General features: G+C 40.6%; 1 protein-coding gene and 1 long non-coding RNA gene across 14 annotated transcripts in view; one reads left to right on the forward strand and one right to left on the reverse strand.

Annotated features, from left to right (window-relative positions):
* The window catches only part of LOC131838506 (uncharacterized), a 90,399-nt gene that overhangs the window by 6,288 nt on the left and 57,437 nt on the right, over window positions 1–26,674 (forward strand). For 5 of the 10 annotated variants that reach the window (XR_009356619.1, XR_009356615.1, XR_009356620.1 and 2 more), the window contains exons 2-7: window positions 1,333–1,592; window positions 1,699–8,125; window positions 12,248–12,353; window positions 12,803–12,967; window positions 17,960–18,115; window positions 18,436–18,491. This is a non-coding gene — a long non-coding RNA (uncharacterized LOC131838506). The remainder of the gene's footprint in view (window positions 1–1,332; window positions 1,593–1,698; window positions 8,126–12,247; window positions 12,354–12,802; window positions 12,968–17,959; window positions 18,116–18,435; window positions 18,492–26,674) is intronic. The other 5 variants (XR_009356623.1, XR_009356621.1, XR_009356624.1 and 2 more) reach the window with 2 other exon arrangements.
* The window catches only part of C8H12orf56 (chromosome 8 C12orf56 homolog), a 111,263-nt gene continuing 107,741 nt past the window's right edge, over window positions 23,153–26,674 (reverse strand). The window contains exons 12-13 of one of the 4 annotated variants that reach the window (XM_059184741.1): window positions 25,701–25,879; window positions 23,153–23,489 (exon numbers count right to left, since the gene is read on the reverse strand). In XM_059184741.1, the coding sequence (XP_059040724.1) occupies window positions 23,363–23,489; window positions 25,701–25,879 (306 nt within the window). In that variant the 3' untranslated portion in view covers window positions 23,153–23,362. Of the gene's footprint in view, window positions 23,490–25,700; window positions 25,880–26,674 lie in introns of those variants that run through there. The other 3 variants (XM_059184742.1, XM_059184744.1, XM_059184743.1) reach the window with 3 other exon arrangements.

Genomic DNA, 26,674 nt, shown 5'->3' on the forward strand with positions numbered 1-26,674 from the left:
TCTCTCTGCCTGCCTCTCTGCCTACTTGTGATTTCTCTCTGTCAAAAAAATAAATAAATTCTTAAAAAAAAAAAAAAAAAAAGCAAACCATCTCCCACACACACACACAAAAAAAACACATGCCACTTTTTGTTACAATTAATTAACTTCCCATTTTGTTTTTCTGCACATATTAATATAACATGACTTTGAAATAAAGATTAGGAGATTACACATATATATATGTGTATGATATGTATAAATATATAATGTGTATGTATATATGTGTATAAATGTATATATGTATATGGATAATACATTTATACATATATAATTATTTATACATATATATGTATATATAATATATGTATTAGGGTGATGGGTTAAGAAACTAATCCAAGCTTAAAGAGAGAAAGAATATTTCGGATCTGTTCTTTTGGCTAATATTGGTACGGAGCTGCATTGTCCAATATTTAGTAGCCACTAGCAATATGTGGCTATTTACATTGAAATGAGTTGAAAGTAAATAAAATTTGGAATTCAGTTCTTCATTTGCATTAGGCACATTTCAAATGCTCAGTAGCCACCCATGGCTAGTGGCTACTATCCTGGATGGCACTGTACCTGAATTTCCAGCATTATAAAAAGTTCAGTGGGTGGGGTACCTGGGTGGCTCAGTGGGTTAAGCCTCTGCCTTTGGCTCAGGTCATGATCTCAGGGTCCTGGGATCGAGCCCCGCATCGGGCTCTCTGCTCAGCAGGGAGCCTGCTTCCTCCTTTCTCTCTACCTGCCTCTCTGCCTACTTGTGATCTCTTTCTGTCTGTCAAATAAATAAATAAAATCTTTAAAAAAAAAGTTCAGAGGGACAGTGCTAGAAAGAAGCAATAGCATAAGAAAGAATTTCATGGATGAAACAAAATAAGCCAGAACGAATAGCAAGGTCTATAATTATTTTAATCCTATTTCATACTTTCTTCTTGACAATATTCACATGTATGCTTTTTCTTTATAATGTTTTATGTGCATATATTTCTACATAAAAAATAATTATAACTAAATTTCAGTACTTAATGTATTCCAGAAATTGTGCTAAGTGCTTCATTTGAATTAATTCATTTAATCCTTAGGACAATACTATGTGTGTTGTGGGAAATTTAGAAAACATAAAAAAGAGAAAGAGAAAACCAACCTTAATCCCCAAACCCAGAGATAATCGTTGTTGACATTTCTAGTGGATGCTGTAGTGAGCTGCCCAGATCCCAAGATACAGCGGCCAGGAGTCTTGGCTGCTGACGACTCACACTTGCATTTCTCCCAAAACTGCCTTCTGTGAAGGAAACTGCCTCATCCTAGGTCATGTTCACTCCCTTGGGGCAGCTGAAATCCAATGACTGGTCAGTTGTGGAGGTGCATGGCACAGGCCCTGAACTGTAACAATCTGGCACAATCAGCCTTGGAATTTCCCATGGGACCAGTTAAAGCCGCTGTGGTAAGTGCTCTGCAGTTCACCTTCCCCTGCCCAGTCCTGCTTCCCTCACAGGCCCTGCTCCTGAGAGTGGTCTTGAGTAAACCACCTATGTGCAAATCCCGGCCTCAGTCATTATTTTCAGAAGGTGAGTTCTAGTTTTTGTTTTGTTTTGTTTTTTGTTTTGTTGTTTTTTTGAAGATCTCTGTTTAATTTTGTTGGTTTTTTTTAGATTTTATTTATTTATTTGACAGAGAGATAGAGATCACAAGTAAGCAGAGCAGCAGGCAGACGGAGAGAGAAGCAGGCTCTCTGCTGTGCGGGAAGCTGGATGTGGGGCTCGATCCCAGGATCCTGGAACCATGACCCGAGCCGAGACAGCTGCTTAACCAACTGAGTCACCCAGGCACCCTCTGTTTAAGTTTTTAATAACTGTAAATTTTACCCCAACAAATTTGATGTTTTCTTATTTATTGTTTTATATGTTAATTTTCTGGTTCATAAGATTTTATGACTAATTTTGCACACACCTAAGTATTTTTCTGTACTACAATTTTTCTTAAGTTTTATTTATTTAATCTCTATACAAAGTGGGGCTCAAACTCACAACCTCAAGATCAAGAGTCACAGGCTCTTCCAAATGGGCCATCCAGGTACCCCTGTACCACAATTTTTAACAGCCACCTAGAATTCATTTGGTACATCATAGTCAGTTCATCTTGTATTCTCAGATATTTTGATGTTTCCTGGTTTTTACTGTGGCAGACCCTGATCTCAGCAGGCCAACACCCATTCCCAGTTTTCCTCCTACTCACCTGCCTGTAGGATAGGAAAACCAAATACTCCCATATAGTTTGTTTTCCTCATCTTTCTTACAACTAGGGCTAGTATCAATTCTAATCATCAGGAAGTAAGGTGTAGATTACTGAGGTTGAGGGGGAAGTTCCAGGAAAGGGAGGCGTACATATATTGCCTTCCAGATAAAATGGGATAGCCCAGACTGGTACCATTTCTTGTCTGTTCTTTCTGCTTTGTGAGCAGTGAGATGTCTAGAGCTGTAGTAGCCAACTTTCATCCATGAGGGAAAAGTCAAGAAAATTCAAGGCTTTTGACCTTGAGAAAACAGAATGTTTAAACCAGTGCCGGCAATGACCTATCTTTGGATTTCTTGCAATGATGAGAAAGAACCTTTTTTTTTTTTTTTTTTTTTTTTTTTAATGTACTTGTGTTTGGATTTCCTGTTACTTACAGCTGAAATCATTTATAAACATCACTGTTCCTGACATTCATGATTAGAAGTAATGCAGTGATGAACATTGTGGGTAAATACTTGAATAGCAACAACTTAACATAAAAATCAGGAAGAGAATTAGGATCCTGCATTTATAACATTTCTTCTCCTTGGCCAGATGCAGCTCTGTCCTTAACTTGCCCACTTTCTTTTTGTGAAGACCAGAAAAATAGCATACATAGGCTTCCTAAATTTTTTCAAAAGACAGTAATATTTGGGAGAGGAAATAGACCTTCTATACATCAGAAAGTTACCTCTTCAAATAGGATATTTTAGCAAATACACTGAGCCATGGTGTTTTCATCCACTAATACAGAATCAGCAAGGGTTTTCGGAGCAAGTATTATGTGCATTTTAGACTAAGTCATGAATTAACTAACTCTCCATACATTTGACTGGAAATCATTAGTATCTCTAGAGTTGGGATATTTTATCCTCTCAGAATAAACATGGAGATTCAAAGAAGCTGAACTGAACTACCGTTTGAAGTGGAAAAGAGCAGTGTTGATTGCAAAATAGATACTGAAATTGTGTTTGATTTCTGTTTTCTAGTGGCAGGCACTAGACAATGCAAAGCCTGAATCGGGTGAATCTATTTCCATGACTCCCACTTACTCATGCAGTCTTGATGCTGTTTCTAATTCTGCAGCCCAGAAACCTCAAGTTGGCTGGTTCTGGTTCAAAGTAAAGGCATGGGGATGATTTTTTGGTATCATAGTGAATCAGAGTACCTAAGACCTGAAGTGTCCCAAGTTAAAGATGTCCTGGCTCATTCTTATTAGTGTGCTTAGGATGAAAGAGAGCTCCACGTCTGGCCAGACTACTTGCAAGCTGCTCCAGACTACACTGCCATTCATGAGCATAGACTAAAACTGAACTTGCTTAAGCAGCAGAGTGAAAAAACAACCCAAGGATATCATATATCGAATAACGTTGTAATATCCACATTATATAAAGAAGTCTTACGACACAGCAACAAAAAACATACATCCCGATTTTATTTTTTCCTTTTTTTAGTTTTAGGTAGGCTCCACACCCAGCATGGGGCTTGAGATCATGACCTTGAGATCAAGAATGATACATTCTACCAACTGAGCCAGCCAGGCACCACATATATCCCAATTTCACAATGGGCAATGAACATATACAAATGGGCAACGAGCATATGAAACAATGTTCAGTGTCACCGATCAGAACCACAGTGAAATGTCACCTTGTACTTATTAGGATAGCTCCAAACAAAAAGCTAGAAAATAACAAGTGTTGTAAAGGATGTGGAGAAACTAGAATCCTTTTGCATTGCTGGTAGGAATATAAAGTAGTGCTTCCCCTATGGAAAACAGTGTGGTGGTTCTTCAGAAAGTTAAGAATCAGAATTACCATATGACCCAGGAATCCCACTTCTGGGTGTATATCCAAATGAATTGAAAGCAAGATCTTGAAGAGATATTTATGTACCCATGTTTATAACAGCACTATTCACAATAGCCAAGAGGTGGGAGCAACCCAGATATCCATAAACAGGAATGGATAAACAAAATGTGTCATATCCATACAATGGAATATTATTCAGCCTTAGAAAGGAAGGAAGGAAGGAAATCCTGTCACATGCTACAGAGTGGATTTTGAGGACATTATGTTAGATGACACAAGCTAGTCACAAAAAATCAAATCCCGTGTGATTCCACTTACATGAGGTATCCAGAGTAGTCAGATTTATAGGGACAGAGAATAGAATGGTGGTTGCCAGGGGCCAGGAGAGGAGGGGAAAGGGAGAAGTTTGGGGACTGACTATTTGAAAAGCATAGAGTTTCAGTTTTGCAAAATGGGAATGTCTGGATGTGGGTGCACAGCATGTGAATACACTTAGCACGGAGGAGGGGAAGGGAGGGGAGGTGAAGATCACGAGTGGCCCACAACGCTTAACAGATTTACTATCTTGGCCCACTACAGAAGTTTACTAACCCCCGCAAGCTCTATTATTCGTGGCCCATTGTACATTTTCGTGTTTTGTTGATATGTTAGGTGCAAGAAGTGGGAACCACACAATTTTAAGCAAAAAGGAATTTAATACAGGAAATCAGGAGCTTAGCAAATCATTGGATAGGGTGGTTGGATCCCTAGGGGCCTCCAGGAATGATTCCCAGGAAAAGATTGCTATTCTGGCCTACCAGTGGGAGCTGCTACCTCAGCAGTAAGCAGAAAGGTGGTGATCAGTGGACTCCACTGGTGCTGTAGAGTTCAAAGACATGCCCCTGTAGCTGTGATCCAAGGTCAGGAAGCCCTGCTGGCCCTGGGACAACCTCTCAGCGCCTAGGGAGTTAGTACCTGGACACTGAAATAATGGCTACAGGAAAGCCCGATGGGTCCACAGGTGAGTTTGCAGCAGAAACAAAGGGCATGGCTCTAGCCTTGGGTCCGTCTTTCGAGTGCTTCTCATTGGCTAAAGCAGAATCCTCACTGCAGGGAGATGGAGGAAACGTGCTTTTCCCTTCTTGAACTCCTGCAGGATCCAAAGACACACCTAGAGGATTAGAGTGGATGCTGAGAACCAGTTCAGAGCACCCACCACAGCTGGTTGGTGGCTTCAGGCTCATTCCGACTCTTCTCATCTTTAGCCAACTTCTTCTTCTTTTATTTGAGAAACCTCTGACACTCCCTTCCCTACCTCCACCATTGCCAGATAGGATGCTGTCCTGCGAGCCGCCATAGCTCTAAGCTCTGGCTCTGCTCCATCTATGCCACTCCATATTGGAACAGCCTGCTTTCTTCCTCCACTAGATTGCAAGCTCCTTGAAAGCACAAACTCAGTCTTACTCATTATTGTGTAAGTAATTGGTATATACTTGTTGAGAGTAATAGTTTCTGTGTTCTAACATTACAAGTAGCATCTCTTCTGTTTTTGTCGTTCCATCTTTGTGCTAATATCTGTATACAGTGACAGCTCAGTACTTGTTAACTTTCTGGCTTTCATGTAGGCAAAGCAAAGAGAAAATTCACCAATGCTCTATGTGTCTGTATTCTTTTTTTTTTTTTTTTAAAGCTTTTTAAAATTTATTTGACGCAGAGAGAGAGATCACAAGTAGGCAGAGAGGCAGGCAGAGAGAAAGGAGGAAGCAGGCTCCCTGCTGAGCAGAGAGCCCAATGCGGGGCTCGATCCCAGGACCCTGAGATCATGACCTGAGCCAAAGGCAGAGGCTTTAACTCACTGAGCCACCCAGGCGCCCCTGTCTATATTCTTAATTGACTCAGTATACTTATATAGGTTAATGAATACTTATATAGGTTATGATACTTATATAGGTTATTACTTATATAGGTTAATGAATACTATTTGAACAGTTGCAGCATATGTTTTTAAGTATATACACTGAAGTATGTGTCCTATTAGGTAGACACTATTTTTATTCCCATTGTATAGATTAAGAAACTCTGGCTTAGGTAAGGTAAGTAGGTTATTTACATTTACACCAAGTGACAGAACTGAGACTCACATCAGGATCTGGCTAATACCAGAAACTGTGCTCTTAGCCATGATGATGATGGTGATGATGAGATGAAGATTATTTTAACAGTATTATTTTAACAGCTGATGGTCCCAGACATTGTGGTAGGCATTTAAAATTTTTATTTATTTGTTTTTAGCGAGAGAGAGAAAGAGCAAGTGCTAGTGGGGGGAGGGGCAGAGGGAAAGAATCTCAAGCCGACTCCACCAAGTGCAGAGCTTGATGCAAGGCTCAGTCCCACGACCCTGAGATCATGACCTGAGCTGAAATCAAGAGTCACACACTCACCTGAATGAGCCACCTTGGCACCTCTGTGTTAGGCATTTTACATGTGTTATCTTAAGCACTGTATTTCCTTGCATCGAATTGATGCTTACTAGTTGTTGCATGTGGTGAGGTAGACAAACCTCTTAATATCTGTGGGCTCTGCCACTAATTCATTGTGTGCCTTCAGGCAAACTACAAGCCCTTCTGAGCTCCAATTTTTTTTTCTGCAAATCAGTGAATGATTTTTAAAACACTTCTAGTTCTAAAATTCTAAAACTCTGAATCAATTCTACTTTGGTTTTCATCCCATAATTTTTACTTATGTATAGTAAGACTTTTCTCACTCTCTGAATTTTAAGTTCCTATAGGATCTTGATTTTGTTTTATTGTTTTCTCACATCTTCAGGGTACCTAGTCCAGTGCTCAGCATAAAACATAACAGCCTCATGGAGGTGTATATGGAGATATATAAATTGAGATCTGTCCAAAGGGAACTATCTATCTTCACAAAGCTGAACTTATTGTTGTATGTTACCTTCCTTTGGAGACGCCATTCAGCCATAACTTGGGGCTACCTCAGAGATACCCGTAGTTAGCACCTTTGGACTTTTCTATAGTCAGAGATAAGATTCTTATCCTTAAGCAAAGTTTTGGTCACTGCCTAAGCATCTCCTCCTGTGACTGAATATAGAAAGATTTCTTTCATGAAAATTGTGCTGGGTGCCTCATTCCTGGTCTGTGGATAATGCCAGATATGGCAGGGTGTTTTCAACAGGGAGGCCATTTTTATTCTTTATCTTATCTCTTATAGGACTATCAGAAACTCACAAGTCATTCCATAGCTTTTCTGAATCTTTGAGGAATTACTTATTAGAAAATGAAGTAAAAAGAAAGAAAGAAAGAAAAAAGAACTAGAATTCTCCCAAACCTATGGATGGCTTATGCATAATGCAAAAATAATTCTGAAACTTTGACTTTACATGTGTCCTTCAGATAGTCTGAAGAAAAACAGTACCTTAAATATAGATCAAATGGGGGGCGCCTGAGTGGCTCATGGTTTAAAGTCTCTGCCTTCGGCTCAGGTCATGATCCCAGGGTCCTGGGATCGAGTCCCGCATCGGGCTCTCTGCTTAGCAGAGAGCCTGCTTCCTCCTCCTCGCTCTCTCTCTGCCTGCCTCTGTGCCTACTTGTGATCTCTGTCTGTCAAATAAATAAATAAATAAATAAATAAATAATCTTTTAAAAATATATATATAGATCAAATGGGAAAGTTAAGCCAAAAAGTATGTGAACAGGGAAAAACAATAAATGACTTTTAAAATAGTTCTTTTTAGCTATTATTTTACATTCGAGGGGAAGGACAAAATTCACTTCTTGGGTAAATGGAGCTTTTGCTTGAGAAAGAATATAAAAGGTTGGCCTTTTGGTGTGGTCAATTCATATGGAAGGAGGTTTGACAATGAAAATTATGTTGCTCAGAATAATAGAATTTCAGAGGTTGGACCTGAAGAGCTCAGGAAAGCGATGGAGAAGGAAGTCTGAGCAAAATGGCAGCAAGCAGGCCCTGAGAAGAAAAAAACAAATTCCTTGTATTGAAAATGGCCAAAGAACTTTCAGGTACTTATATTTCCTGTCCTATGCTGTATTATACTACCTCCTCTGTTATTCCTCAGCTTTCATTAAAAGTCTGTAATAAACAATCCCGTGTATATAATGGTGCTTGGGGAATAAATGAGAGGAGGGGACAGTGGCACAGCTAGGATGAAGTGGGGCGCAGAGAAGACGGGAACCATGATCAAGGATTTTTTCCTTAACCTTGGGGAATATTCCTAATATTAGCAGATTGGATGAACTTAGAAACCTGGGACAATTGAGGTCCTTGCAAACAATGCAGGAAGAATTGAAGCCTGATCCATCCAGAGCAGGGGGACAGCTCCCAAACTGGGCAGGGTCAGCACAGATGGGTCCATGTGCTTTTGGTTTGGTTTTCTTCAAGGAAAGAATATAGACCAGAAAGGAAAGAAAGACTCAGAGAGAATCCATAGACAAAATTGGAGACCACCATTAAGAATCATTCATCTAAGTGGAGAAACTACATATTTAAAAATAATAATAACTAGTAGAACTCTAACCAGTTCAGATGTGGATCTGTGCATTTCTTATTAACTGTCACCATGGTAGTGAGGCAGTTTGACAAGGGTGCCTTCTTAGTACACAGGCCATACGAAGGGGAGAGATAACAGCTAATCATGTATGGTCTTGTACGCTCTTTATTTAACTGCGTGGATCATGTATTCCTGACTATTAGCCTCCGTCACGTCTGACCCTAATAGCATCAAGCACAATGCTAGGAATCTAGTCGGCGCTCTGACATCTGCACTGATTGGCTGAATTAAAGGAAAGGTGTTTCTGCTGTCTTCCTTTCCAAGAGTGTCAACTGGCCAGGAATTTGATTTTGTCTGGGGGATCAAAACTAGGCCGTTTTCATGACTGCGCCGGCCCGGCATGGATTTCAGGTTGAGGGGGTGAAAGGACAGTGATTAGGTGTTCTCACTACTGAATCATTGGAAGACTAACATGGGAGTGCTAAGTAGGAAAGTGTAGGTAGAAACGTGAGGCCGTTCAAGGCCCATGCAGCGCTGCTTCCTGAGTACAAACACAACTTCAGCAGCGGTTCCTGCAGTGTTTAATATCAGGCCTGGGAGAATATCCGGAGGACAAGGAATTCCACCATTCTGGCTTCAAACTGAGAAAGCTTTTTAAGCCCTTAACCCCACCTTACACCCAATTCACACTCACCCTGGGAAATCTCATTACAGTCCCTTGAAGTAATGATAACCTTTTACTATAGCCTTTTCTCTGATGCGTTCTTACATTTCATTTTCATTGTCATCTGTATAATTGCTCTGCATTTCGGTTACTTCCATTTCTATTCTTAACATTTCATTATTTCACTTTTTTTTTTAAAAGTATTTAAGTGTAGGCACACCCTCTTTATTTTAATAGCCAGCATGTCCATGTTTGCGGCTTTAAAATCTGAGTTCCTACAGTTTTAGCGGATCTTCAGTGTGGGCCTACCTTCAGTTTACAGATTGATATTCTAATCATGTTCCAGACTGAAATCAGCTGCAAGAATTTGTCTTTGGAATTCTTCAGCGGTAGCTTCCTGTGGCTAAAACCCAAATGTGACCTCTTGGGTGGGTCAACCATGGAGACATGATTATGCTACCGCCCTCTCCAGGACAAACTGAGCAGGACCAACCTCCCAACCTCGTGTGGAACAGTCACTGTTCCCAGAAAGGAGCAGGTTAAATCCTTCCAAACCTGCTAAGGAATTTGACCTAGTTCCTTGAAACTAGAGTGTAACTTGAAAATATAATTGGTTGCAAATGTGTTTCTTTCTTCCTCAAAATTACTTTTGAACCCCTGTGAGACAGAGAAAAAAGCATTTCTCGTTACATAGATTCAGACCACCACTGTTGATAAACTGGACTAATTCCATATGAAACTTGGGGAGCAGAATAATAATAATATGACTTCATTTTTTTTTTAAGATTTTATTTATTTATTTGACAGAGAGAGATCACAAGTAGGCAGAGAGGCAGGCAGAGAGAGAGGGGAAAGGAGGCTCCCTGCAGCAGAGAGCCTGATATGGGACTCGAGCCCAGGACGCTGAGACCACAACCCAAGCCGAAGGCAGAGGCTTAACCCACTGAGCCACCCAGGTGCCCCTTTTTTGGTTCTTTTAGTGACACCATTAAAATCATTAAAATTCATATCTTGTGCTCCTCAGAGAAAATCTTTTCTTTTTGCTTACATATATATATCGTTAAATTCTAAACTCCTCCATTCCTTCCTTCCTTCTTGCCTACATTACTAAAAGGTGGCAGTTTGTTCATTCATCCATTTGCGAATGAGACAAAGATCTTTGTAGAGTCTCAGGGCTGTGCTTTCAGCATAATATTAAACGTTTCTTTCTACAGATGACCTCTTCTTGACATATAATGGTAAAACCAAAGATTCTCTTCCATTTTTTTTTTTTTTTTAATTAGCTATCACCACCTGCAAGGCATAAAGAGAGAGGAAATGGAGCACAAATTATCTCAGAATTGAGCCTGGAAGTTATTTGAGAACCTAACCTCTTGAAAGCAGAAACCCTGCTATGTGCTTTATTTCCTAACATTTTTAGCCTTCTTGAAGAAGGTTTGTAATATCTCATTTGGGAGATTCTAAGGACTTAAGCCAAAAGATACAAAGAAGTGGTTAAGATTGTCCTTTACAAAATTTGGGACAGTCTTTATTCTGACCAGTGCAGTCCTAGATTACAACTTTCCTAGGCTCTTAAAAGCATTATTCCTAAAATGAGTGCTCCTCCAGTCAAGCTTTCACCAGTTTTTCATTTTATTTTATTTTAATCTTTTCTTTTTTTTAAAGATTTTATTTTAAGTAATCTCTGCACCCAACATCAAGAGTCACATGCTCCACCGACTGTGCCTGGGGGAGCCAGCCAGGCTCCCAATTAAAAAAAAAAATTTTTTTTTAAGATCTTATTTATTTATTTGACACACACACACACAGAGATAACAAGTAGGCAGAGAGGCAGACAGAGAGAGGGGGGAAAGCAGGCTCCCCTCTGAGCAGAGAGCCCGATGCGGGGCTCGATCCCAGGATCCTGAGATCATGACCTGAGCCAAAGGCAAAGGCTCAACCCACCGAACCACCCAGACACCGTATAAAAAAAATATTTTTAAGAAGAAAAATTTAGATTGAGGAATTTCAGCTAACTAACCAGCTCTTCTAAAAGAAGAGAAATAGACAAAATGATTTTTTCCCTGGGAAGTTTGTCTGGGACCAAGTAAAGGTCTTCTATGACCCTTATGCAAGAACCCCATACTGGAAAGAACGTGAGTCTGAGTGTGTTTGAGCATGTGGGCTGAGTTCCTGGCTTTAATTACAAACCACCAGGTTGACGGGAGTTTCTTATTGCTTACATCGCACATCTCTAAGACATCTAGACCCCCTCACCAGCAAGTCCCAGCAACAAAGGCCTGTCTGACTGCAGTTATCTTCCAGCTCTTCTAAATTGAATTTTCCAAGCTCAAAGAGCTGAATTCCCTTGTAAGCTCCTGGGAGGAACCAGTTTATCTGGTCTCTACAGCAGAGGCTGGCAAACTACCACCTGCAGGACCAAGGAGCCTGTAGCGTGTTAATATTTATTCTTTAACAGCTTTATTGAAATAACATTCACATACCATACAATTCCTCCTTATACAGTGCAATTCATTAGTTCTTACTAAGAACCATTTTCTGAGTTGTGCTATCATCACAATTAATTTTGTAACATTGTCATCATACCCCCCAAAATCCCATACCTATAAGCAGTCACTTCCCCTGTCCCCTCTAACTGTAATTATCACTAATCCTATTTTTTTCTTTATAGATCTTCCTATTCTGGCATTTCATGTAAATGAAATCATGAAACATGTGGTCCTTTAGAACAGGTTTCTTTCACTTGGCATATTTTCAGGATTCAGCCATATTATAGCACATCAATACTTCATTTCTTTTTATTATCAAATAATTTACTGCATGGATGTTTCCACATTTTGGTTATGAGTAATGCTGCCATGAACTTTTGTGTATGATATTTTGTGTGGATATATGTTTTCATTTGTCTTGGGTATATACCTAGAAGTGGAATTTCTGGATCGTAGGCTAACTCTATGTTTAACTTTTCAGACTGTTTTCCAAGGCTGCTGTGACGTTTTACATTCTCGCCAGTACTGTGTGAGAGTTCCAGTTTTGCCAAGAATCGCTATTATCTTTTTATAAAGCCAACTAGGGGGTGAGAAGTGGTATCTCATTGTGGTTTTATTTTGCATTTCTCTATTCTGAAGCCAATTTTTTATAGTCTGAAAACTAAGAATGGTTTTTACATTTTTTTACGTGTTGAGAAAAATATTTCATGATACTTGAAAATTATCTAAAATTTAAATTCCAGTTTCTATAAATAGAGTTTTATTGGAATATAGCCACACCCACTCATTGTGTATTGTTTGTGGCTGCTTTCCTCCCTACAGTGGAGTTTAGTTACAAAAATGACTGTATGACCTGCAAAGCCGAAAATATTTACTGTCTGACCATTTACAGAGAACATTTACAAATCCTGATATTCACTATAGTTGGATGAGACCATCTGGGGAAAGAAGGAGGAAATGTGATTGCCTTGTGGGAATGAATTTTTTTTTCTCTTTCTCTCTCTCCCCACCCCCCCTCTTTCATTCTTTCAAGTAGGCTCCACACCCAACAATGAGCTGAAAAACTCACAACCCTGAGATCAGGAGTCACATGCTCTACCAACTGAACCAGCCAGGAGCCCTGGATTTTTTTTATTCCTTCGTGAAAATAGAATGCAGGCTGGCAGAATAAGGAGAAAAATCAGGATATTTTGGAACTTAGGTAGACCACCGTATTTCCACCTGGATCATTATTATAAGATCTTTCCAAATATGGGCTCTCCCTTTCTTACAAATTTCTCCTAGAATTCTGTTCCTAATCTGCTGCTCTGATCATACGTTGTTTATCAGAATCCTCTAAGGGTTTCCCACATCCGCAGCCTCTTAGGACCATTTAACCAGGGTCTGTATGATCTGACAGCATCCTAATTTTCCAGCACTCACCTACTTCTTTCTTTCTTTCTTTCTTTCTTTCTTTCTTTCTTTCTTTCTTTCTTTCTTTCTTTCTTAAGATTTATTTACTAGAGAGAGAGACAGAGAAAGAGAACACGCCAGTGCACAGGAGCTGGGAGAGGGTGGGGAGGAGAGGGAGGGGTGCAGAGGGAGAGAACAAGCTAATACCCCGCTGAGCTGGAGCCCAACTCGGGACTCCTTCTCCTGAACTGAAACCAGCAGTCAGACGTTCCACCAACTGAGCCACCCAGGGGCCCCAATACTCACCTTTGACTAGACCTTTGACTAAACCACCCAGCCAGAATTTCAGGATTCTGTGTTTGCTTTTCTTTTTCTTTTTCTTTCTTTTTTTTCTTTTTTTTTTTTTTTTTAAGTAGGCTTCACATGGAGCCCAACAGGGGGCTTGGACTCAGGACCCTGAGATCAAGACCTGAGCTGAACCTGAGAGTCTGACACTTAGCCCCCTGAGCTACCCAAGCTCCCCCAGGATTCTGTGCTTTCATTCATAGTTTCTCTTCTGTATGGAATGCTTTTCTCTTTTCCAAACCCTAGATACGCTTTATCATTGTTACTGTGAAATGTTTCAAGTATACAGAGAAGTAAAGAGAATAATACAGGAATATCTGTGCACTCACCAACCACCGAGCTTTGTCAAATCTTACCATTTTCCATGTTCTGTACTGTTAAAAAATTATCACAGACTTGGGTATCTTTAAAATCTCCTCAAATACAGAATCTTCTAAATAGGCCTTCTTGAGACTATGCTAAGTGAAATAAATCAAGCAGAGAAAGACAATTATCATATGGTTTCACCTATTTGTGGAATATAAGGAATGGCATGGAGGACATTAGGAGAAGGAAGAGAAAAATGAAGGGGTGGAAAATGGAGAGGGAGATGAACCATGAGAGACTAGGGACTCTGGGAAACAAACAGGGTTTTAGAAGGGAGGGGAGTAAGGGGATGGGTGAGCCTGGTAATGAGTGTTAAGGAGGGCACAGATTGCATGGAGCGCTGGGTGTTATACTCAAACAATGAATCATGGAACACTACATCATGGGGACGCCTCGGTGGCTCATTGGTTGGGCAGCTGCCTTCGGCTCAGGTCATGATCCCAGCACCCTGGGATCGAGTCCCACATCGGGCTCCTTGCTCAGCAGGGAGCCTGCTTCTCCCTCTGCCTCTGCCTGCCATTCTGTCTGCCTGTGCTCACTGGCTCTCTCTCCCTCTATCTCTGACAAGTAAATAAATAAAATCTTTAAAAAAAAAAACAAAACAAAACTAATGATGTACTGTATGGTGACTAATATAACATAATAAAACAATTAAAAAAATAAAATTATACTGTATGTTAACTTAGTGGAATTTAAATAAAAACTTGAGTAAAATATGAAATAACATAAAAATAAAATTTAAAAAATAGGTCTCCTTGATGTACCCAATCAAAACTAAACTCTTCATCCTATGATTTCCTGTAATACTTTCTTTGTGTCTCTTATCATCTGACCTGTTCTACCCTTATAAAATATTTTCTTTGAGTACCTTCCTACTGTCATTCTCATAGTGGGGTACAAAGATTATTTTAGGTAGTCTAAGAAAAGGACATGTAAAAATTTAAAAATTTTGTTTATTTAAAAATGTGCATTTAAGAGTGCCTGGGTGGCTTAGTTGGTTAAGCAACTGCCTTTGGCTCAGGTCATGATCCTGGAGTTCCAGGATCGAGTCCCATATTGGGCTCCCTGCTCTGACCCTACCCCCTCCTGTGCTTTCTCTCTCTCTCTCTCTCTTTCTCAGTCTCTCTCTCTCTCTCAAATAAATAAATTAAATCTTTTAAAAAATGTACTTTTGATATATATGTGCACATAAGTATTTAAAATATATATCTAGAACATCAACTCCATGATTTCCCAAATATCCTTTAGGACATGGCCAGAGTAGGTAGACAGAGTAGAAAATTATTTGGTAAATAATGATGTTAGAAAAATATTGAGTAAATAAAAATGCAGACAATATGGCAAAAATTTTGAGGATTGTACTCATGATTTAGCTTAGTAAACTTAGCTGTTTAGAGCAGGGACCCAGTTTTTTTGTTTGTTTGTTTTTTGTATGCCCTAAGTACCCAACAAACTCAGAAAAGATGCTTAGTGAATTGGATGGATTTCTCTCTGGGACTAAATCCTTGAAAACCATATGGAACTCCTAAACCTTTGACAGGCCACGTCAGACATTCTGCCCCCATCGAGTGCCCCCGGCACATGTGCCAGAGACAGATGGTACTCTTCCGCCTTTCCCGTTCCTGTCCATTACGACACGCTGTTCCAGTCATGGCTTGATGAAGTCTGAAATAATGCTAGTGATAGTCCTGTTCTGAAGGAACGAGGACCCTAGCTTGCCAGAATGCTCTCATCAGCGTCACTTCAACAGCCCAATCTCAACAAATGTCAGCCCGTGGACTGCTTTAGTTCTTGGACCTGATCACTACGCACATACACTCTTTCTCTTCTGCTCAGCATACTTTATGTTTTAGAGGAATATTTCTTGGTCTCCTTAAAATTCACTATTTTGTGGCATCTTTTCATTATTGTTAACACTGAACCATCCGAAGTCACATTGGCAGCTGAATTTAGTCTTGAGACTTGGCAGTGAGGAATCATTTTGTATAACCCAGTGTACAATGTTAGCCAAATTATGTCATACGGTTACAAAACTTCTGTACTATCTTCCAGCTTTTCTGAGTAAATGTGGCTCTTTGAGAAGTTTCACTCCTCCTACCCTGAAATGACCTTACATGCTCTCAGATAGCAGAGGATCCTAATGGTGATGAAATCTTTCACTTTATTTCCTTTCTTGTAGTCTGCTTTTTGAGGTGGTGTTTTGGAAGAGTGGGGAGTAGTGGGAACCCCTAAGACCTCTGAGTCACAGAAGGAGATCAGAACATGTCTGAAGTTTGGCTTAACACCCAAAGCTTCACTCCTATTGGACTAGATAAGCCTCTGGGAGAAGCCTTTGAAACTGCTTTATGTGGCTTTAATGTCTTTGCTTCCTAATTCCTACTGCTAAGGCACAGGTCTTTGCTGATCTTAAAACTCCATGCCAGGACTAGCTTATAACCAGGACACTTTTATAAATGAAACAGGGGATACTGGGAAGAAAAAGGCATAAACTACACTTAAGTCACCATATTTGAAACAGTTTGTGAGTTCTTTATCCTCTATAGGAGACCCTTTCAAATTGGGGACTAGTTTTCAACTTGGAAGTCTGGGGGGTTTCTTAGAGAATTTAATGTTTGGTTTTCTTTTTCGTGAGATGCGGGTGTTTGCCTTGTTTACACTGATCCATTGTCTGCCCCTAAGTGGGAAAACTTTAATTGTTGCTGGTCAAAAGGAGAACAGAAGCAGACTCTACTTAGAGATAGGGAAATGTTCAGGTCAAGCAAAGTCAAAGGACAGCATGGCCTGTAAATAAAGACATGTAGTAATTCTGAAAGAGGAGAGTGAACGTGGTAGCAGGATACTGAACTCAAGAGCCTGTGTCATACATTCTACCATATTCATTTTGTAAGAGGAGATGGAGTTTCAGCAAAGTGGCATGCACTGCATTAACCATACTAATTGTTAAATTTTATAAACTTTTCAGTCATAAATTTGTGTGGATTTAATAAGAGCATAAGGAGTTTCCTTACACCTAGATTTATGTTAGTACATATATAAGAAGCATGACAACAAAAAAATAATTTCATTTTGAAAGTCCACAGGAATTTTAAAAGTTTAAGAGTCAATTCTCCTGCTTAGAGGAAAGTTTTGCTTTTATTTTTGTCATTCTAATGCAGCTGAGCCCTCTGGTGGTTGTAGTTGCTAATAGAAGTAAAACATTCCCTTTATACATGTGTCCTTTTCACATTGGTTGGTAGGTCAGCTGTGCAGCAGACAGAATCATTTCCCTGTAGAAACATTATAAACAATGGCAATTACTGCAAGAGAGCCCACAGAACGCCACAGTTGCTCTGTGTCACTTGATCTACAACCTCCTTCTCCCTCCTCCACTGCCTTCCTTGCTGGCCAAACAGATCACTGTATCCACAGTCACTGCCAACACCACTACAACTCTGTCCCTGTCGCCTTCCGGAGTAGAAAGAGGATGAAGTAAGATAGTGCTTTGGTCAATTCCAGCATCTTTTACTTATAGGCGTAACTTCTGCTCTGAAACCCCACACCTCTCCCGGGGCCTTCAGAGCAGTGGGCCACCTAGAAGGACACTTAGGTCCTTGTTGCCTTTTTCAGGTTTCTTGGGGGCACATAATCTTGCTTCCTTTTCTTTTGCCTTTTAGCCTTTGCCTTCTTTTATCCAGAGTCCCTCTTACTTCTTCAGGGTCAGAATCACCTTCCAAGGAGAAATCAAGAGGAAAGGAAAAGCAGACTAGAATGAAATGGAAAGAAAAGAAGGTCCTTTGACTCAAGGTTTCCCCAAGCCCAGAAGCCAGAAATCTCTCATATCTGACCAATTAACCTTCAAACACCTCGTCTCCTTTATGCTTGAAAACCTTCCCTTACCAGGCCCTTCTAAGCACTGGTTGGATGAGGAAGGGTGGAGGGAAGACTCAATCTCAGTCCGCCTGGTGCTTATCATACCCCCAGCACTCATGGGAGATTTTGAGGGCCCCTCCCCGGTAAGGGACAGTGCCCATGTGGACCCTGCCTTGTCTGCACAGATAGAAATCCTGTTTTATTTTGTTTTGTTTAAAGATTTTATTTACTTATTTGACAGAGAGAGACACAGCGAGAGAGGGAACACAAGCAGGAGAAGCGGGAGAGGGAGAAGCAGGCTTCCGGCCAAGCAGGGAGCCCGATGCGGAGCTCCATCCCAGGACCCTGGGATCATGACCTGAGCCGAAGGCAGATGCTTAACGACTGAGCCATCCAGGTGCCCCAGAAATTCTGTTTTAAAGGGACTAGAAGAATTCTTTGGAATATTATTGAATCCATCTATAGTGACAAAAGGGAACATTTATATGATTTTAACAAAGTAGGAGAAAATAGCAAGAACGTACAGACAAGTGAAATGCTTTAGCTAAAGAACCTGACTCTGGCGAATGACTTAATTTGTAATTACCCTAACATTGCCATTTAAAATAAATAAAAATGTTTTTGATTGTTTTATCTTTGTTATTTAATAAACCCCTCCAGGGAGAGTGGGAGATTGTGATATGTTTTTTTTTTTTTTTCCTCTTATCATTCCTATAGGTCAAGAAAGGAAAACAGGAAACATTGGAAAGATAAACGGAGTCTTTCCTGTGAAGGTGAGCTTCATTTTTTATCTGTTGAACTTTGGGAAAGCAGCGAGGGTTAGATTAATTCATGATTAGTAACAACTGAAAATTAGTAAGAATGGGTAGAGTTCCTATTAGTACCTAAATATTTGTATTTAAATTTTTCTCTGCATCATGTATCCTATTTGACAATAATGTTTCTGTAAAGTATAACAATAGAACAATAAAATACTTGGGGTATGAAAAACTTAAAAAAAAAAACCAATCCAGAACTTAGACGCCTTAAACAACCCTTTATTTAAAAACAAAACAAAACAAAAGGTTGAGTTCATAGAAACAGAGTAGAAAGTGGTTGCCAGGGGCCAGGGCACAGGGGAGAGAGGGAGAGGTTGCTACTTCTCCCAGCTTTCAAGGGTACAGACGTTCAGTGGTGAGATGAAGAAGGTTTGAGAATCTTGTGTGTGACATGGTGACTGTAGTTGGTGATACCATGTTACCAAGTGAACTTGCTAGGAACGTAAAACTTGAATGTTGTCCCCCAGAAAACCCAAACTAAGTAATGGATGGGTGGGGGGATATCCTTGCACCCTGTCCAGGCAGATGAAATCATCACATGGGACACTAGTAAATAGCTTACAGTTTTGTCAGTTGCATTTGGAGAATGAAAAGAAAGGAGAAAACCGAGAGGTTTGTCAAGTTTCTCCTTTGGGCAGTGGGATGAATGATGTACCATTTATGGAGAAGACGAGGGGAAGAAAAGATTTTTATTTTGCGGGGAGGCAAGGAAGAAAATATAAAATAACATTTGAACATGCTTAAGTATGTTATGCCCACTCAATAATACGTAATTGAGCTGGATAGTTTAAGGTTTACCCAAACTATACAATAATAAGCCAGGTTATAACAAAATGCAATATCATCTGGAAAATTAGATGATTAGTATTTAAAGTATGAGTTAATCAAGCAAGTTAGTGTGTCTATTAGGATAATAGCTACAATTTATTGAGGGGCCTTTATTTGTTTGAATTATATGAAATTGTGGATATTGACAATGCCATGTGGTTTGTCCCAGTATATAGTAGCCATAGAATTATTTGTTTTTATATAAATGAAGGACTATTCACAAAAAGCCTTGAGGTAAGCTTTTTCTGATTGTATAGTTGATAAAGCAGAAGTTGTGAAAGAGGTTGAGTAACTTGCCAAAAGTCTGGTGACAAGGAAGTAGGCAGGAAGGAATCAAAACAAGGTCTTTCTGATGTAGCATCTGGACTCTATGCCACAGAGTTATACTACTGAGATTTCTAGCCAAGAAGTTGTGCTGCCTTCCAAATGGAAAAATCTTCAGACCCCAAATCACAGATGCAGATATAGGAGTACTGGGTCTGACTGGATGGAGAGTTGCTGACTGTCTCCCTCTTACAGAGACCCAAGTCCAGTTAGACCTTACAAGCTGGCTTTGCATTTTTAGAATGCAATGGACAACACAATGAACAAAAAGAAATCAGATGGTTAGCACCATAAAAGTTGCTCAGAAATTGCCATCAAGGGGCGCCTGGGTGGCTCCGTCAGTTGAGTGTCCAACTTGATTTCAGCTCCAGTCATTATCTCAGGGTTGTGATTTCGGCACCATTCATTATTTCAGGGGTGAGATCAAGCCCTGACTTGGGCTCTGTACTCAGTAGGGAGTCTGTGTGAGATTCTCTCTCTTTCTGCCCCTCCCCCTGTTCATGCTGCTTAAATCAAAGGCTAAAAAAAAGTTTACATGATTAAAACGCTTTCTGTCTATCCTTGGAAGAATATTTCCCATGTAGCTCTTGCACTGATAGTATCAGTTAGAGTCCACAGTCCTTCATGGTGGTAAGCCATAGAAATGGTCATTTGTCCATTAAGTCACACTCCTGCTAATAGAAAATTGAATTTTTTAATTTAATAACCAAATGAATCTGTTCTTCAATGTTATATTGATTAGGGGCTGAGTATAGTAGCTAGTCCCCCAGTTGGTCCAAAACAATAAAGCCAGTACATTTATTTGTTTATTTTAAAGACCAGTACTTATTAATCTATAAGTTCTTATCCAGCTTTGATATTATTTTAATAATATTAATGATAATGGTAATAATAATAACAAATATCACATACTGAATCCTCATTATATGCCATATACCATAATAAGTGCATTAACACCATCTTTGCATAAAAGCTCTTAACAACCCTAGGGATAGGTTATACTATCTTTGTTTTGACTGAAACAGAGATATTAAGGAATTTCCCAGCGTCCAAAACCTAATGCAGAGTTGAGATTTCAACTCAACCATTGAGGGGTACTTAGTCGGTTAGGTGGCTACCTTTGGTTCTGATAATGATCTCAGGGTTATGGGATCCAGTCCTGGTTCGGGCTCCCTGTTCAGTGGGGAGTCTCCTTGTCCATCTCCCTCTGCCCCTCCCCTGCTTATATGCCTGCTCTTTCTGTCTCTCTTTCAAATAAGTAAAAAAATAAATAAAATCTTAAAAAAAAAAAAAAACCCTCAACCATTTAAACTTAACTTAAACTCATTTAACCTCGGGCACCTGGTGGTTCAGTGGGTTAAGCCTCTGCCTTCAGCTTGGGTCATGGTCTTAGGGTCCTGGGATCGAACCCTACACTGGGCTGTCTACTCAGCAAGGACCCTGCTTCCTCCTCTCTCTCTGCCTGCCTCTCTGCCTACTTGTGATCTCTCTTCTGTCAAATAAATAAATAAATAATCCTAAAAAAACTCATTTAAACTCAAAACCCATGTTCTTACCCCCTATTATAGATATGTGTTTACACATACAATGCACACATATATTTATATACAAAGTGGTAGAGCTTACTACCGTGAATTTACTTTCAGTGCAGGTGGTAAATGGCAATACTTGTGTATTATAAAAGTGGTCAAAGAGTCTAGAATCTTCAGCCCAGCCTTAAAACTAGCTATGTGTGCTTCCATTTTTGATGACTCTTTGTATTTGTAAAAAGTTATATACGTGATTTTCATATTCAGAATTTTTCTACAGTTAGATTTCCTAAAGGCATTCTGTAATTGAAGTCAATATTTAGTAAATCAAATGTGCCTGATCACTAAGAGAGACGGATTATTTCATGACTTTCTTGGCTTTGGCAGCAATGCAAAAAACAGTGGGAAAGAACTGTAGCAGGATAACCCTTTCAAGTGTTGTTTTGGGGGTTCCCCTCCCACACTGTGCAAACAAATAGACAAATCCCATAAGAAAATCAGGATGACAGAAATGCAGCCATGAGCTTTCAAGAACGCCACTGATGGAGCCCTACATGGAAGGATGCAGATGCATTCTGACAGAGCTTTCCTCCCACGGATCTGATAAAGCATGCTCTCAAAGGAAAGAGAAGAGTGGGAGAGAAGAGGCATCCTGCACCTCAGGCAATGGGAGGGAAGCACAAGCCCTCTGTGGGCTGGCACCACTAATGACCCAGAGCCAAGGCACTGTTTAGAAGCTGAGGCAGAGCTGAGTTGATCCTCTTGTCATTCTGTGGGTCCCGCCATTCACCAGTGGACAGCCCACTGTCCATCATTAGTCCAGTTTGAAGTCTTGTTGCCTTTGTCCCCCAAACCTTTTCATATGCTTCTGACTGACCATCTTCCTGGGAGCATTCCCTCATCTGACAGCCCAGGACACTCACAGACACCATTCCATACACTCCATCACTGCCCTCACACTGGAAACTAGACTTGTAGTCCTTGATCGGTGATGGTAGAGAGAACTTGGATGCTTTGTGGGCTGATGTTGGGGACAGCTGAAAGGGAAATGTTCAGTCTGAAGAAAGCAGGATTATTTGGAATCCACATGAAGTCACCCAATGAGCCAGGATAGCAGAGGAAGGCACTGCCCCATCACAGAGCGTTAAGAAGGGGGAATGTTAGAGCTTGTGGAACATCTCGTTCCACCCTTCCATACAGCAGGGTAGACTACTTGTTTGGGGTCAAGTAGCTGGTTAATGGCTCAGCCACAAAGCATTACCAGACGTCACGAGTGAGTTTACTCCTCTCTACAGTGTACGGCCTGGGCACATCTGGTTTGAGAACTTTTCTTTGGGGTTTTCTCTGATCCTCCTTCAAGTCATGGTAGGTCAAATAAAGGACTCACTTTCTAAAGTTCTTGAAAGTCCAAATTCAATAGCTTAAAGTGAAGTTTTTGTTGGATTATTTTATTGCCATAAGATACAGTGAAGACATTTTTTCCGAAGGGTTGGGAGAGCCATAACTGATTAGAGATTTCTCCTCTGTGGAGACTCTGTGAGATCGCTTGCAGTAGCCCACAGGTGCCTGAACTGAGCACCAGAATGCACTTAATTGTGTTGAAGAAACTCCAAGCTTCCTTCCCTAAGATAAATGAGGACCTGACCTTCCTTACAGTTATGCCTGTGTTCTTCTGCTCATTCTCCCATGAATACTTATTTCACTAGAATTTTTACAGATGGAGAAGGAGGGTGTCAGCCTGCTACTCAGCATTTCTTGTAATGATTTGTAAACACTTTGTAAACCACAGTTTATCTTTGGACATTTCAGTGACTTTCTACCGCTCACCATTATTACACCAACAAAACTGATCAGGTTGTACTTTCTACAGTTGTTCTCCATGGCCTTCTGTTCCCTTTGTAGTTTTTTATTTTTAGGAACTTTTTTAGAGGAACATTTGTTTTTAGCATCACTTTATTAGTGTCAGTGTATTTAAAGTTTCTTTTTTGTGGCAGATAAAAAACTTTCAGGACTTCTCTTACAGGAATTGTTGGAACATTCAAAAAAAATCTGTTTATGAGACACAGGGATATCCAGATATTAAACAAATCAAACAAGTTTTCTCATAAATATTAGGTTGATTCCTGGTTAACATTTTAGACTCTACTAATATTTCACACATTGTTTCTGTTCAACTAATTTCAGAACTTCATGAAAAAGTTGAATGGTAGGTTGGGTAAGAGGGTACCACAATGGGAGCCTTTTTTCCAAGGCTGGCATGTGAATGAAGTACCTGCAAATCATAAAAAGAAACAAAATAGCTTTAAAAACAAGAATTTCACATTGGTCACATCAGCACGTATACACTCCCTGGCGTAGGGCTGTTGGATATGGGGGTCTAAGCTACAAGATTTGGCCAACATTTTCAGTTGTTTGATCTCCTCTGTTGGGTGACCTAGAAGATCTCAGACATGTGTGCCTTTTAGCTCATTGAGACACTTGACGACAGCAAAGGAAGTGAATTTCATTCACGATGTATCCCTTATCAAGGCATGAGTACAGAAGCCAGGACTGTCCTCACCACAGTGTGGGCTGAGGCTCCTGCTTCTTGTTTCCTTGGGCAATACACAGGAAATTGAAATAAGAGGGTCAGGTTGTGAAGGGTAGGGTTCATCCCCACCGCCTTGGTAAAAGTTTGGGAAAGGCCAAGCGAAGAAAGGAAAGGGAGAAAGTCACAAGCCATCTGGTGATGGGTTAAAAGACAGGCTCTCAACCCCTGGCTGCCTGCGCATTAGAATCACCCAGGGAGGTTTTTAAAATGTCAATACTGGGCCCCCACCACTGAAGGTTCTCCATGGGACCTGGGTATCAGTATTTTTTCATAGTTGCTCTGGTGATTCTAATGCACGCAAGTTAATAAATAAGTTTAAAACAAAGATCACAAACCTAAATGCCCGAGGTAACCCATTGGGAGGAAGGTCAGGTGAGAGTGGAGAGGAGGCAGGGCCACTAAGGGGTGCAGGGGCAGCTGCTAGTGGGCTCCTGTCAACTGTTGTCACTCAGGAATGTGACACTGTTTGGGCAGTTGTTTGGATTTTTTTTTTTTTTTTAAGGATTTTATTTATTTATTCATGAGAGACACAGAGAAAGAGGCAGAGGAAGAAGCAGGCTCTCCAAGGAGCAGGGAGCCCAATGCAGGACTTGATCCCTGGACTCCGGGATCATGACCTGAGCCAAAGGCAGATGCTCCATCCTCTGAGACACCCAGGCACCCAGTTGTTTGGGTTTTTAAATGTGTACAACTAACACTGGAAAATTGGACTGTGTGATACGGGCCACAGCATGGATGCAGCTTGAAGACATGATGTTAAGTGAAAGAAGCCAGACACAGTAGGAGTAAGCCACGTATCTTATGATTCTGTTTGCGTGAAATGTCCAGAATACACAAATCCTCAAGGAGAGAAGGTGGATTCATGGTTGCCAGGGGCTAGGGGAGGGGACCATGGCATATGACTGCTTAATGGGCACCGGGTTTCTTTAGGGGTGATGAAAATGTTCTGCAATTAGACAATGGAGATGGTTGCACAACATAGTGAAATGTATTAAAAGCACACTTTAAAATAGTGAATTTCATGGTCTATACATTTTACCTTTAAAAAAAAAAAAAAGAGGAAAAAAAATAGGTTGTGTGGACCAGTTCTGAGCAGGCCAAACAAATCCCTTTTATAGGAGCCAGAGTGGAACCTAGGGTGTAAAACCACATGGAGGAAAAACAAGGTCCACAAATTGGGCCAGAATGTTTTAAAAAGACATTCTAGGGCCATAATGTATGCCTCTACAACATTTTATGTCTGCACCAGGACTGGGAACAAAGCTATGCCTGTAGTACCCTTTTCATCTTAAGTTCAAGGCAAGCTGGGTGTTTCTCTTGATAGGTGCTGATGCGGGCTGCCCGCCTAGAAATAGGAGGCGGCCCTGAGGTATAGAACCCCCAGGCTGGTGAAACCTAGGCTCGTTAACTATAGCTCTTCCTTACTGTTTGCTGACTGAGGAAGAGAGGGGTGAAGGAGACAAACAGAAAGTAATAACCATGCTTGTTAATTGTTTCTCCTTGATCAGCTGTGGTTTGCTTCCCCACACCCCCAGTGCTTCAGTTAAATTCCCTAACTCGTCTTCCCTTTTTGTAGGGTTTGTTCCTCTTGATTCCTCACAGCATGTGAAAATCATAAGTACTTCTGGGAGGGGCTGGCTGCCACAAAGACAATGAGACAGGAACAGTTCTTCAGAAAAGAGTGTGAGGTTTCCTTAATCTTTTCTAGCCTGGGAATACACTTTAAATGGCAGTGGTTCTTAGAGCTCCCTCTAACCCTGCCTTACCACAGGTCAAATTGAGATGCTATTAAACACAAAACCAGAATTGCCCATCTTCTCTTCTTCTAAAGATTCTGCCTGAAAATCAGAAATGAGCGGATGCTACTGCAGATTTGATTCAGACTTTTCTTACCTGAATTCTTCTCTGTAGTCATTCCTAATATACTCAGCTAAAGTCTTGCTGTGCTGCAGGCAGCTCCTGAGGATGTAAAATTGCTGATACAGCAGAACTGCTTGGCTGGGACTTAGCAGCGGAAATGAAGCTGAAAGCCCCTTTACCATTTGTTTCACAATACTGGCCACGAAAGTGATCTAAATGAGAAAAAAGCAGTTACATGTAGGCTGCATGCCACCAAGAAGGCACCTGTTTCAGCTGGGCCCTCGCCTCTAAAGCTAGGCCAAAGTCCTTACCACCCCTACACCAGTGCTCTTGCACTGTTTCTCATGAAAACAGCACCAGACCATAGACCAGTTTGGTTTACCGTTCACCCCCCTCTAAGCAGAAGCTGAATGAATACTGACTGTCAAGGAACTTTGGCTCCAATGTAAAAGGAGAACACTGGATGGAAGGGGAGCTTGGAAGGGTCCAAGGCCTCCTCCAGGGTGGAAGATAGTTTCTCTTCTCTTCTACTGTGAAGGACAAATGGCCCACCAAGATAAACTCCCTGTGACTTCGAAAGAGGGTTTCTCCAAGGTGGTTGTTCTCAAAATTTAGTATGCATAAAAATCACCTAGGCAGCTCAATAAACATGCGGAATCCTGAGCCCCACCTCAAGATGTTTATCATAAACAATTCTGATGCCTTTGTTCCTCAGGCAATGCCTTGAGAAACATTAAGTGAAAAAGCAAAGAAAACCAGGCTTGACACAAGCAAGCGATGTTTACGTCCCTGTTAGCTGGGGTTTTCATCGAGAGTATGTCTGCTATAATTTCTGAGGAGGAAATTAAAATGGAAATAGTAGCAATAATGTGAAGTTATTGAGTTGTTCTCACACACCCATAAAAAGTCATTTACAACAGAACCAAGGGGCATCTGGCTGGCTCCATTGTTAGAGCATTTGACTCTTGATCTTGGGGTCATGAGTTCAAGCCCCCACATTGAGTGTA

Source organism: Mustela lutreola, chromosome 8 (assembly GCF_030435805.1).
Source record: "Mustela lutreola isolate mMusLut2 chromosome 8, mMusLut2.pri, whole genome shotgun sequence".
Lineage (NCBI taxonomy): Eukaryota > Metazoa > Chordata > Mammalia > Carnivora > Mustelidae > Mustela > Mustela lutreola.